Source organism: Opisthocomus hoazin, chromosome 21, assembly GCF_030867145.1.
Source record: "Opisthocomus hoazin isolate bOpiHoa1 chromosome 21, bOpiHoa1.hap1, whole genome shotgun sequence".
Classification (NCBI taxonomy): domain Eukaryota; kingdom Metazoa; phylum Chordata; class Aves; order Opisthocomiformes; family Opisthocomidae; genus Opisthocomus; species Opisthocomus hoazin.
Genome location: NC_134434.1, coordinates 9,405,558 through 9,419,140, shown reverse-complemented (window position 1 = coordinate 9,419,140; position 13,583 = coordinate 9,405,558). Strand labels below are relative to the sequence as shown.

At 47.4% G+C, this 13,583-nt stretch overlaps 1 protein-coding gene and 1 non-coding gene across 6 annotated transcripts in view; both read right to left on the bottom strand.

The window, feature by feature from the left end:
• Nucleotides 1-619: 619 nt before the first annotated feature.
• On the bottom strand, nt 620-691 carry TRNAT-CGU (transfer RNA threonine (anticodon CGU)). The gene has a single exon. It is a non-coding gene; the product is annotated as a tRNA-Thr (tRNA).
• Nucleotides 692-6,618: 5,927 nt separating this feature from the next.
• Nucleotides 6,619-13,583, bottom strand: part of RAB11FIP4 (RAB11 family interacting protein 4) — a 133,042-nt gene continuing 126,077 nt past the window's right edge. For all 5 annotated transcript variants that reach the window (XM_075440648.1, XM_075440647.1, XM_075440650.1 and 2 more), the window contains one exon: nt 6,619-13,487. In XM_075440648.1, the coding sequence (XP_075296763.1) occupies nt 13,371-13,487 (117 nt within the window). In that variant the 3' untranslated portion in view covers nt 6,619-13,370. The remainder of the gene's footprint in view (nt 13,488-13,583) is intronic.

The following is a 13,583-nucleotide window of genomic DNA, read 5'->3' as shown; positions in this document are numbered from 1 at the left end:
TCTGGTGTAAACGGTACAACTGCACTAAGCTTTTCACAGCTCTATTTGTTTATGCCAGGATTCGGCCTCCCTCTACCATTTAAGGACTCTACATGCGAGAATGACATCAAAACCAGCACCTACAGAGAAAGTCACAGCAAGAGGGATTCAGCGTCTGCGGGCTGGCCCAGCGCTTTGCCCCAACGATGCAGTGCAAACACCAGTCCAGCGGTGATTCACTGCCCCCGGGACACCCGTCCCGCAGCAAACCAGAGACACCCGTCCTGCGGGACGCGCAGCAGAGCAGGCCCACGCCAGGGCAGCGGCTCCCGGAACCCCCGGGCTCGGCCCCTGCCTGACCCTTTCCCCCCGCCCGCCAGCCCACGGCCCGCACCGGGCTCACGCCCACGGCCTCCCCGCTAGCTCTGCGGGGACCGCGCCCACGCCGCTGGGTGCGCGGTGGAAATCCAGTGTGACCGCGGCCACCCCCCGCTCTACGACCCCGCTCCCCGGCGCTCCCCGGGACCGCGGCGAGGGGCCGGAGCCGATCTCCGCCGCCCCGACCAAAAAGAAGCCTCACACGAGGCGGCATCCGCAGCCTCCCCGCCGCGGGCCTACCAGCGCACCGCGCTGCCTCGGCAGGCACGGACGGGGTTCGAACCCGCGATCTTCGGTTTACGAGACCGACGCCTTACCACTTGGCCACCGCGCCTGACGGGCTAGCAGGACCGCCGCGCCGCCAGTGGAAGGGCGCGAGTGGCGGCGCCCGGCCCAGCGCCGCGGGGAGCTGCCGCCGGCGGGCGGCCCCGGTAGCGGGGCCCGCCCGCCGCTGCGGCTGCCGGTGGCTCCCGCAAGCACCTGCGGGCGCTGGGCGGCTCTGGGGCAGCCGCGGGGCGGGGCAGCGGGAACGGGCGGCGGCCCCGCGGAAGGGGGGCGTGGGCGGGCCGTGCCCCAGCGCGTCCCCCGGCGGCCGGGCCGCTCCCCGCCCGCGCAGCTCCGCTGTTCCCGCGGCCCCTCCCTGGGAGCCTCCTCGGAGACCCGCTCCTGCTGCGGCCGGCCCGGCGTCGCCGGCGTCCCCAGAGCCCGGTGACCGGTTCCTGCTGCTGCTCGGGACGGAGCGAAGCCGTGCATCGCTCCCGAAATGCGCCAGCCGCCCGAGGAAACGAGAGCGCCGTTCTGTGTGAAAAGCATCCCGGTGCTGAGCGTCCAGCATGGCTGCTGCCCCCGCCGCGGCACACCCGGCTGCGGGGCACCACGCGTGGCCACCCCTTCCCCCGGGACAGCATCAGGCGATCTAGCGTTGGGTGGGGTCAGGAAGGGTTTCCCGATGTTTAGGCTGAGTTCTCACGTTCTACTTCAATCTCTTTATCTGCTGTTTACGTAGGCAAATCATAACAGCATAAATCATAAATACAATACGGCATTATTAATATTTCCTCCTGTGGGTTTCCAGCTACCAAATATTTAGTCTTATGGCTAATGCTTGGTTAAAACCCAAGAAATGAATCAGCTCTCATTTTTATCACCGCTAGCTGTAGGGCAGGAGGGAAGGACTTGAAGGATGTGGTTTTGAACCATTATTTCACTTTGCATTGAAATTTCTCATGCTGGTTTCTAGTTTTCAACCATTGCTGGGCAGCAGAAAGTAATCTGGTATTTTTTGGCTTACATGCTCCCCCTGAAAAACACAAACCAAACCAATCAAACAAAAAGAAAATAAAAGAATCAAGGCACAGCTAGAACCCGCTACCAATCTGACATAACATAATCACTCATTTCGCTCTACACCTAGAATTCGTAACCAGGCGCCACTGTCTGTCTGATCAGACCCGAGTTACACAACCTTCATTACAAGGCAACCTTCACGACAAGAATGCATTTGCAGTGTGCTCCTTGCACAAGTAAATATACGAAACCTGTGAGGTCTGAACAGCTCATTCCAAAAAGGAACAGCTGCTTCCCTAAGGGTCAGCCCCGTTTTTAGGTGTTGGTATAAATATCCTGCCAAATACTCTCAGGCCGACCTCTGATGCTAAGGCACACTCCCCCCAATCATTGCTTTGTGCAGCCAGAGCTCGGTTGCTCGGCCCACGCCTCTGTCCAAGAGGCTGAAGGACAGGCTTGGGCCGGGGGCCATTGCTCTGTCACGCAGGGCAAGTGCTCAGGCAGACCCCAGGGTTGCCGAGAGCAGCCCTGCCCAGGGACTGCTCAGGTTTTGAATAAAAGCCTGAGTGTGTTAAGCGAAGCCACGTGGTGGCCAAAAGAGACCGTGCTTCATAAAGCACAACCTGCAATTCGCTTGTGTTACAGCACAGCAGGGAAAGAGTGAGTGCAGCCTTCCCGCACCTGACTTCCATCTGCCTCAGTCGGTGCCACGGCCTGGTTATACTCTCTTCTGCCTTTCTTTTCAGAAGCAGCCTGTAGTGCGAGTTGTAAGGCTTATGTTGCATGCTAATGCATCAAAACATTAACCACCAGCTTTTTACAGGTCTGTTAGCAAGGTAAGGCACAAAGATCTCGGCATGAGGGAGTAAGGGTTTAAGTACTATGCCAGAAGACATGCTTACACATTATCAATGCAAAGTTGTTTTAAAATCACCATTAACCCAGCTAGTTATGGTTGTACATATGCGACAATGTTAAATTTACTAGTCATATGCTCTGACCTCTTTTTTGCATCCAAGAGCAGCTGGCTCCAAGGACAAAACTTACCCCGAGTTGTGCAAGCTAGGAGAGTGCCTGCTGCCTTACAAGGGCCAAAACACCTTTAGAGTGGAGTGACACATCCCAGAGCCCTGTCTGCCATCAGAGATCCGGCAAAACGTAACATGGGTCATCAAGAACAGCAAGGGAAAGCATCAAAGTCACAGCTTTAAGACTGCTACGCTGAACAAAACACGTCTGCCAAGACAACACGAGGAGATGAGAGCCTGCTGCCAGATTACGGGAGTTGGCCGGTGTACTCACTTGGTGCTCACATGAGATGTGTTTCCTCTTTGTAACGGCTCTCCCAGCCACCGTCCAAGTTTTCAGGAGTCAGAACTCCTGCAATGTATTTCCTCCTCTGCTGCTGCCTCATTTAACCTCTGTCTGGCTTCAAGCCCCCTTTCCCTCCTCCTGTTCCCCCCAAAATACAAGAGCAAGGTAGCAATCGCCTCCCAGGGAGTTCTGAGCTTTAATCCCTGGTTGCAAAATGACCCAAGGGTCTCAGCTCTCCCCAGCACAGTAAGAACATCTTAATTTATTAGAAACTATTACAGACTTGTGATACATAGTGTTGCTGTATTCCTATGCCCAGAGTAACAGCTGATGTCATTTCCCAGTGCCTTTCTCGTGTAGCAGGGAGTGATCTGGAAGTAGGTCAGTAGTACAGAGTGTTAGCCTGAGCTGCTGAGATTTGGGAACAAAACTGTTCCATTTCTCTCTGGTGGAGTGGTTTAGCATACACTGTGGGAAGTTATCTTTGAGCCTGCTGTTATAAATCTGCATATCCAACATCTCATTGCCATGATGAATCTGGGAATGGGGAAGCCTGAGACGGTAACACACAGGTAAGTTGCTGCAGGGCTTATTCACACACTGTCTTTGCTCTGATTCCCCAGATGTCTGTACCCACTGGGAGAAAAGCTGCCCAGCAACCACATGGGGAGATGTTGTAGAAGACGTATACCAGGTTTAGAAACTACTGACAGCCAAATCAAAGCAGTTTGCATGCTATGATCTCTTGAAGATCACCAAAAAGCTTTTTAAAAGAAAACATTTGCCCTGCGTGGCTTGAGCTGATCAGTGGAGTCTTTTCAAAATCCCCTTTCCCCCTCTCCCTTGCTTCGAGCCCAGCTGGAGGCAGAGAGCTTACCACGTTAGACTCTGCTTCAGATTTTAGACAATACAGCACAGGCCCGGTTCTCCGGCTTTACACCCTTCACCATCATTCACACAGCTGCAAAACATCACTTTTTATTACATCAAGGGCACAAGCGACACCTGGTGAAGAAGCAGGCTGGGGGAGGGAGCAGTAGCTTCTCAGGAGGCAAACTTTAAAGCCATTAACCGTCCCGGTGGAGGCACAGCCGTGAGCCATCCTCAGCCTGTGGCCATGGGCTGTGCTGGCATTTCCAGGCTAACTCTGAGGCTTCCCTCTGACACGCTGCCGGGCAGGTGGGACGGGGCAGCGAGCTGCCCAGGGCTGCTGGAGGAGATACTTCACCCCAGCCACCTCCCCGACACACCACAGAATGGCCCCATTTTTCCCAGTAAGAAGCACCCAGCACCTCTGAAGGCTGACTGCGTGTACATCTCTATCAGCAGCATTTTCCCAATCCAATGAGGCCCTCATTTCGGTAGCGGTGCCCACAGACACCAGACCCAGGGCCGGCTGCCCCTGAGGTGACCGTGCCCGCAGTGCCCTCCCCTCACTCCACACAAACTCTTGCAAAAAATAGCCTTGAACCTAAACAGGTTGTCACTTACTAGGTTATTTTTTCTACAAATAAAGACCAGAGAAGAGGCCAGCAACTCTGGCAGCTCAAACAGGAGAAGACAAAAAAAAAATTACCTCAGTGTTGGTTGAGGGGGCCTCGCAGGCACCGGCGTGTCCTCTGCCTTCCCGCCCACACAGAGCCTGTTTCCCCTGGGTTGGCGATGTGGGGAGTCCTGGCCCAAGGGTCTCCTTTAGTCCCCGCCGCCCACACACACCGCCCCGGTGACAGACCCCAGCTCCCAGCTGGTTTCCCACCCCCTGGTCCCTTGTGGGCCGATTTTGCTGTCCCACTTCTAGGAGCACTTGTCCAAGCACACCTGGAGCCATGGTCGCTCCCGGGGGCTTGGCAACAGGCAGCTGCCGCCAGTCTGCCCGCTGCAGAGCTGTCCCTCGGGCCTCTCCAGGCACAGGCGAGCAGGGGAAAGCCCTTGCCTTCAGTGTAACCGAGACCCTCTCCTCCGCAGTGCCCCGTGGGCAGGACCAGGGGCAATCACCGGCGAGGTCAGACCCAGCACCAGCACCAGGACCTGCCAAGGACGCAGCTGCGGGCTGTGCCCTCCCCACGGCAGCTTACAGCTCCTCAGGAAAGGAGCCAGAGCACACGCTCATTAGCCACACGGGTGGGCAAATAATTATATTGAAGCCAGGTTGAAAAGCTGGCTCCAAATCCTGCAAACAGCTCACAGCTGGAGTTCCCATCAATTGAGCAGGGGAGCGCTGTGGCTGGAGAGATTAACAGGTGGGTCCTGTGGAACTCCGGCATTACGTATCCCGCAAAGCTCCTGGACACACAACGTACCTGAGGCTGTCAGAAAAGGCACGTACTGAAACAAACTCATTCCCTAGTGACATCCACGTAACTCGGCCAAAGCCAACGAGGTTGGCGTTTGGGCAGGCGAGCGCAGAACTGTGCAATCCTTCTCTAAATGAAGTACAGAAACAGAGGCGGGCACACACTGCACGTGCCAGGGATCCAGGGTAAAGAGGGACGTTGAATCAGTCACCCACGGCAGACAGCTTTTTAGTCATGCAGGGAAAGCAAATAATTTATTTACATATGTGATTGTACATACAGCTACCTGAAAGAATCCACATTAGCAAGGACAGCTTTACTGTCCCCGGAAAGTATTTCAAGAAAATACAGAGAAAATCGTGTAATGGCACATTGCAACAGTACTGACATCACTTCACTTGTGTTGTAAATTACAGAACAAGATTAAAAATAGTAATATGCCACTCTTGCTGACTGCTTATTTCAGTTGGTTTTTTTCAGTAACAATGGAGCCAGTGGATTTTGCTCATTTTCATATCAAGCAGCTTTTGAAGTAAAAAATAAAACCACCTCCTTGTTTCTAAGGCAGCTTTATAATCTGTCAAGTGGGTGCCAAATTCAGTTTAAAAAGTTCTGCTCCATCAGGATGGAACATACTATTTTATAGATCAAAACTTTGTGTTTTGGGAGATTTACGGGATATTGATGATTTCTTTCTTGTGATTTACCACAATTTATTATCTCACCGTGTCCAGAGGCTGGTGAGTGGAATATTGATAAACTGCAAGGTGCAGGAGAGGGAACAATTCAAGCATCTCACCAGAGGAGGGGGTCAACACTCCAGAAATGAAAGCACCAGCTCAGGAAGAGGTTGGTGGGAAGGAAGGACAAATTCAAGGACCAGGTCCCCGGTTGCCAGAGTTACAGATGGCCCAGGCTCACAACACATCTATTTAGCTTCCCACGTGCTGCAAGAGAGTGCTGGGCTACAGATCCCAAGGGAAGTTTATTCTGCAGTTGCCAAAATGTGAGACACCCAGTTTCTCACATCTGCAAGAGGAACCTCTCCAGTCATGCAGATCCAGGGTCTGTCCAGAGGAAAAGCTGCCAGAGAAGCAAGGGAGGGAACAGAAGTAGTAATACAAAGCATTTTACCCTCTCTAAGAAGGAGGTTCTGTGAATTGGTAATGCTATTTCTCTTTCCATTTCAATGAGCAAAGTAAATCGCTCTCCCACTCCCACAAAAATCATCCTAAAACTGAAGTTAACCTGAAATGGGCAATGCATTCAAATGAGATTTTGGTTTGATGTCCATTTCAAGTATAAAAAGAAGCAAACTGGATTTACTGTGAATAAAAACTATAATGGACAAGTCAGGACCATGAGATTTAGTTAGGTATTTTATTATTTTGAATTAACTGAAACCAACAAGTGGATAGAATTGGTCTCATAATGATACTAGAACAATAAATGTGGGGAGTGTGTGTGTGACATTGCCTTACAAAAAAGACCAGCCATCTGACACAACATTTCTAGCAGAAAACAAAGAACTGCTAATTATATTAAATTTCATTTGCTACATAGTTTAGACCATGAGCTAGTGCTTCTAAAAAAACCTGTACAAAATGAGTATTTTTTACATCTCAGAGGCACATGAATACAAATCTGATCTATTTCATATATACACATGTGCATTACATGAAAACCAGAGATAAAGATCAAATGAAATAATGTATATAAAAGGTGCCTAAAACAGGAGATAAAATGTGAAAATAAGATGTATCCTCACAACAGAGAAGTAAAAGGCACAAAAATATGTAACCATGCAAAAAATGTAAGTACAAACTGTGCAACAAAGCAAAACAAATGGCTCCCACAACTGATTTTACAGTAATTCTGAAAACATCTCACTATTTAAACTCATTGTCAGTGCAACATTTACTGTGCTGTAGCACACTAAAGTGTTCACATGATACAAAATAATGAAATTCATGGTTCCCCTTCTGACTTCCTTTCTCCAAAGCCAGAATGGCTTAGCTACGGATAACGTATTAAATAAAATGAGGCTGATGTTGGGTAGTGTGAGAAGATCACTGCTCCAGCTGCCTGGGTGGAAGAGTAACGGCAGCCCTCCTGCACCCCTTACTGCCTGTGCGTTGAACGTGTGTCTGCCAGAACACCTCCGCGCTCTGCGCCAGGGCAAAACGGGCTGTACGAGGCTTTGCCAGGGCGAACGGCACTCTGCTGAGAACAGCGATGCAAAAGCTGGCAGCTCAGATGTCACAGTCGCACCACTAACAACACCTACACAAAAAAGACATACAGACTCTAGGGGTAGGTGTCTAAACTGTACCACAGAAGTCCATGTTTGTTAACATATGTTTTCATGAGGTTTAAAGTCTAAGTAAAAAGTAATCTCACTCCAATTATATGTTTGAATAGGTACTACTCTCACAGTTAAACAACACTTTGAGACTTAAGCCAGTAAACTGAAGAAAGTAAGTTTCAGGAACGCAGTGTAGCACTGTCAGCTGGCTCCGTGCTGTGACAAGCTATGGTACAGGGACCCTAGTTGCAGAGGTGTCTATCTCAGTGGGCTGCTGTCATTACCTGTAAGGTACGCTTGCTAGGCTAAACTAGCAGGGCTGTGCCTTGCAAACAGCATGTAAGTACAGCATGGGATTGCATAGCCATACAGAATCAGTGCAAGCCTTACGGAGACATCCCAGTGCTGCCTCACCTGGATGGACTTCAGGCTTATTCACCCTAGGTGCCTGCATATCACGAGAATCAGCTGTGACACTTTGTCACGTAGCAGGGACACAACTTGTCTTCAGCACCACACAAGAGGCATGGACAGGACTGGCCTGGTATAAAGCTACGGCTAAAATTCTTCGTGTCAGTAGCTAAAGCTGTACTGAAGCCAAGAACATTGTGTTTGTCCCTCCCATCTGCTCAAAGCGGCCGCCCCAAGGCACTCAGGTACTCTGACAGCGGACACAGTGGCTGGGGCCAAGACTAAGAGTGTAAATGCCAACAGACAATACACTGGGGAAGAATCCCATACAGAAACGACTCTCTTGCACATCACAGCAACTCCCAGTGTATTATGCAGGATTACAGGATTCAGACAAAACACACAACTGCAATCCTTATCAAAGTCTAAGGGCGCATGCAGAGTTTCACTCAATAAGAAACCCGCACATGCCACATGCTTCAACAGCAAACTGCTCCTAGAATTGAAAAATTTGGCTTGAGAAAACAACCTTGAAGATGCTGTGAAGGAACAAAATGCCAGCAACTGTTGAGCTATAGCCATTAAAATCAGCTGTGTTATATGACCTGTCCTGCCTTCTTGACAGTGTTCCTTGAGTAACAACTGATATAACAAGAATACGAGCACTGCTACTTACACCAGAACCAATCCAGGAACTGCTCGGTTAAAGTTTGAGTCAAGTTTTCACTCAAATCTATATAGGCCAAGCCACTGATTTGGCAAGTGTTTCATCAGCTGCTACTTCCTTCCTTCCTTGGAAAAAGTCCCTCAGACCACACCATACAGTATTTGTTTTAAGAGAAAAACCACTGTATATTCACTGCCATTAAAAAAGAAAAAAAGCACTTATTTGTAAATTCTAGATCTTAGGCTCATCACATGTCACTAGCACTATGATGCAGAGACCGCTGAACAGTGACTCCTGTAGCAGGCTGCAATGTATGTTTATATATTAGCTTCCAAGCCCTTAATTACTAGCCAGATCAGGGAGCCTAAATACTGTAGGCCAAGATCCTCTCTGGAGAGTTAATGCAGTTCTACCGAAGTAGATGGAGCATTGCTGCATTCAGACAGCAAAATATTTGTTACTACATGTATCTCTGAGAATTAATAATGCTGTGTTCAAAAATGTATTGGAATTTTTTTTTGAGACTTGCTAGAAACATGTGTATTAAAAACTTAAAAATAGATGGGATGGTTACAGCTTGTTACTGTTGCACTTCAAAACATGACAAATTCTCAAACAGCTTGAGTTTTTAATAGAAGTTAGTCAAAAAGCTGAAAAATACTCTTTTGATATCAAGGTAGTTTTGAATCAGCATCACACTTTGAAACCAGAAACAGGCAGCAGCTGAAGACTGACGTCTGGAGGGAAGTGTCCAATACCAGAAAAATCTTGAGAAACTGCATTTTAGGTACTCTTAAGTGCAAGTCTTGAAAGAGGTATTTTTTCTGCTGTAGCTTGTATGTGGGATTAGCCTGATGCAGGGCAGCTTCTAGCCAGAAGCAAGTCTTTTTTTTCACTGTACAAAAATACCTGCAGTGGTTTGGAACTGGTCTGACCAGAATATCATTTAGCTTTTCAGAATCTACAGTAGAATGAACTCAGGAGCAGATCAAGATACAGTACCTTAGATTGTGTTTGCATCCCCGAGGGTTAAATGAGAAGCACAGTTCAGACACAGGAATGTTTACTGCATTTGAGTATTGTTAGAATGAGATGATGCCACATTTCTGAAGTTATTTACCCAGGGAAGTGCAGCCATTGCTCCACCGACAGCAACAGGGACACAGAGGCAAACTGTACTTCCCCAGCTGGCTTGTGAGCACAAAGGACGCCCACAACAAAGAAATAAGAGATTTATCAGAGAATTGACACTGAAACCGGTGCCTCCCTATCTCCCACATCACCTGTCTCTTCTGCCAATGTGTCTGTCTGACACTTGATCAAAATATGCACTGTCTGCAATGTCGATATCAGATTGCTCTTCTCCTGCCCCAGTGACCCATCAAGTGATCCCTTATTACCCAGTTACTTCCATGTCATAAGATGTGATGACTTTTCCGGGATAGAAGGGTTCTCCAAGGCTTGGATTGCAAGACAAGTTGGTTTAATATCTGTAGTTACTCAGTCCAAGAATGCAATTGCTAATTAGTATTTTTAGAGGTGGATACCTTACAGGAAAATGTATCTGCCAGTGAAACGCCCCTCCCACCTCCAACTCACATGATTTATTAAACACAGCAAGTATCCGGACATGTATTTGACCAATAACAGAAAGCAGTACGGCACCAAGGGCCCCAGAGGACTAGAAGTATAACTCCTTTGTGCAATAAAACAGTTACAAACATCACCAACATGGCGGCAAGACAACTCTTCAAATGCAAACACTGGAACAAGGAAGAGCTTCTAAATGCCACAGCAGCTGGGTACAGAGCTGAACAAGAAGTCCCAGAAGTCTTTAGAAGATCCACTGCTTAACACCCTTGATTTGACTACTGCTTTCAGGATTTCAGGCAGATTTAGCAACTATTTGTCACTATATTAGTGACTATTCACCTCTTACATATAATAACCTGCACAAAAATTTGGCTATCACTATATTCATTTCTTCTTCTGTTCATATCCACAGGCTCTAGTCTCAGCGAAGTAAGTCAGGCTCTCTGCTTACCAAATGCTCAGCATAATTTTCAGCAAAATAGTCCTCAACATTTGCTGACGTTCTACCCTAATGGGAATGGGTTTTTGACTATTAAAATTCTGAATCCAAGTCCAGTTTACTTAAAAACATTTAGGAGAAAACATTCAGTCACCAGTCTGATCTCCAACAGCTTCACTCTTATTTAAATCCACTGCATGAGAGCAGGCAGAAGTGTAACTCCGCAAACCCCGTCAGCCCCAGTCGCAGGGCTGCTGGCTCACCCAGCCCTGGCACAGCAGGTTAGCAAGCGTCACCTGACAATGTGAAACAGTTCTCTGTGGCCTACAAAAAGAGCAAAGTCCTTGGCACAACCCACAGACAGCACCATGCAGAGGGAAATGCCATCGCTAAAGTGCAGGTGAAGAGTCCTGTAGGTAGGGAGCTGTAGGTAGCACCAAGCTGGCTTAGCTGTTCCTCTCCTACCTTCTGGGTGGCACGTCCAGAAGCAGCAGCAGGCGGGAAAGGTGCATGCAGGGGCGTCCATGGTGTTCCACCTGCTTCTCCACAAACAGAAGCTGCTGCAATCTAGCACAGGACATTTTATACCATCGCCAGGTGGCAAATGAGTGGTCTTCAAATCCCTTCCTCCAGATTACCCTAGAGCCTCAGGAAACCAGCCCCGAGACACCACTGTTCGGACAAGACTGTACCATTTTTCCCAGAGCACCGAAGTCCTCCAGACATCTTTGTGTGCTGGCGTGCTGTATCCCATCGGTATTCCTCTGGTCCCTTTCACTTTCCAGTTACTTTACACCTGCCTAATGCAGATATATAGAAACAAATTGTTTATATTTTCTTGCCTTCAAGGAAGCCTGATTTCAGTAGTCCCCCCCTCTTCCCATCACTCCAGTAACACAATCACTGAAGGCAAGAGCACAGAGATTGCAGAAAAATATATATATATTTACATCCATAACTGAATACATATTTTACGTATTCATCTTCAAGAAAAATGCATCACATACACACCAAAATACATCAAGAGAATACTAGGGGCAAGACACTGCCAACAGCAAGAAATACACAGAAAAGCACAGTCATTGCTACTGTAACATTCTTCTGGGGAGTGTATTCAACAAAGGAAACATCTCTATGCATCATTCGGGAAAGCCAGATACTTGGGCCTATTTTTCTGTGCCAGCTGGTGTGAATTAAAAGTGTGAAGTATTTACTTTAAGAAAAGTGCATGGAATAAAATCTTTTTTTTTTTTTTTTTTTTTTTTTTAGCATTCAACTATCCAAACAATTCCATAAGCTCCTTATATAAGCTACATTTTAATTAAAAAGATCCTAGCCCTACAGTACACAGATCCAGCTCAGAAGAACACAGGCACGTAATGAAGTCCATCCCTATTTAAGGCAGCATTTAAGAATACACTCAACTTTACAGCTTATGTTCTGTCCCACTGACTTATACAAGCAGTCACAGTTCGCATTTAAAGTTAAGCACCTGCACAACTGCTCATGTAAATCAGGATGTGTGCCTCATTCAGAGCTTCAGATATGCATGCGTGTACTCAGACTGGATTGGCAACTTCTGCAAGACCAAGCTCTTTTTCTTTTTACTGCCCTATAGGTAAAAGTCACTCCACATCACACTTGTCTCCACCACTTCGTTAGGACCCAGCTGGTCCTCTCCACAGCTTGCCCACAAAATGCCAATTGTAAAGGGGTGCAGTGTGTCTGGGGTGAGAAAGCAACTCAACATGTAGTTTCAAGGGCTGCTCCTTCTCCCCCTGAAGTGGGCTATTTCATGCAATTTTCATTTTTTGTTCTGCCTTTTTTTTTTTGTAAGAATTGGAATGTGTTTCTTCAGTGAAATCTTAAAAATTAAGGGTGAGGGGAAGGGGCAGGGTCCCAGAACTCATCTTAATGGCCCATGATAAACCCCTGAAAATAGGGGAACAGATTTGAAGAGCTTCTTAGCCTCAATGCTACAGGGAGCCTGGCATAAAAAAACAAGCATGCGCACACACGCTAAAGAGCAGGCTGGCTCAGAGCATCCAAAGCAGGCTCCAAAGTGACCTTACATAAAAAGCACTTTGTGCTGACAGTGGCAAACACGTGGATGGTGATTTTTCACAAACAGCAACAATTATGCAATATCTTCCTCTTCTTCCCTTTTACTTTGTGTCTTTCCTTTTCCCCAAAGTCTGGTGGTTTTTTTTTATCCTATGTATGGTTTAAGTACTAAAACTAAATCAAATAGGAAATTACACAGTCAGCACCAGTCAGGAACTGAACCTGGGTATGCTAATTGGTTTGTTGTACCCAAATTCCTGGAAGAACAAAAGAACAATTCTTGCTCCTAAAGTTAGGGCCACATCCATATGTTTCCATTGTTTTTTTCACCTTTACAACTAGAGGTAGAGTCATCTTGTCCAGTATCTAAAACAGCATGATCCAGTTATATTGTTATTACATTAATATACAGTATCCATCTTATCACAGGTATTGAAAGTGCATGGAAAAAGTCTAACCAAGCCCATTCAATGACAAACAACAGTGTACCAAACATAAACACACCCGCGCACCCACACTCACACGTAGTGTGTATATATATATATTTATAGATTAATTTACAGTATCAGAGTGTTGTTTAGATCCAGTGGCATGTGCAGAGATATCAGGCAGTTGCTGGTTTTCCTTCTCATATTCTCTTCAATTCTTTATTTCCAAGATAGACGGGTTGTGGTCTAGGATTGCCAAAATGATCTTGTCCATATACTGTCGCAATCTGTAATTTATCTCTTCCTGTTCTTTAAGGGCTTCCATGAGCTGAAACACAACATTTCAAAGTTAATATTGAAATATTCTCACTAGGTTACATAACGGCATGAAATTCAGACAGGTGAGAAACTAGCACCTGCTTAG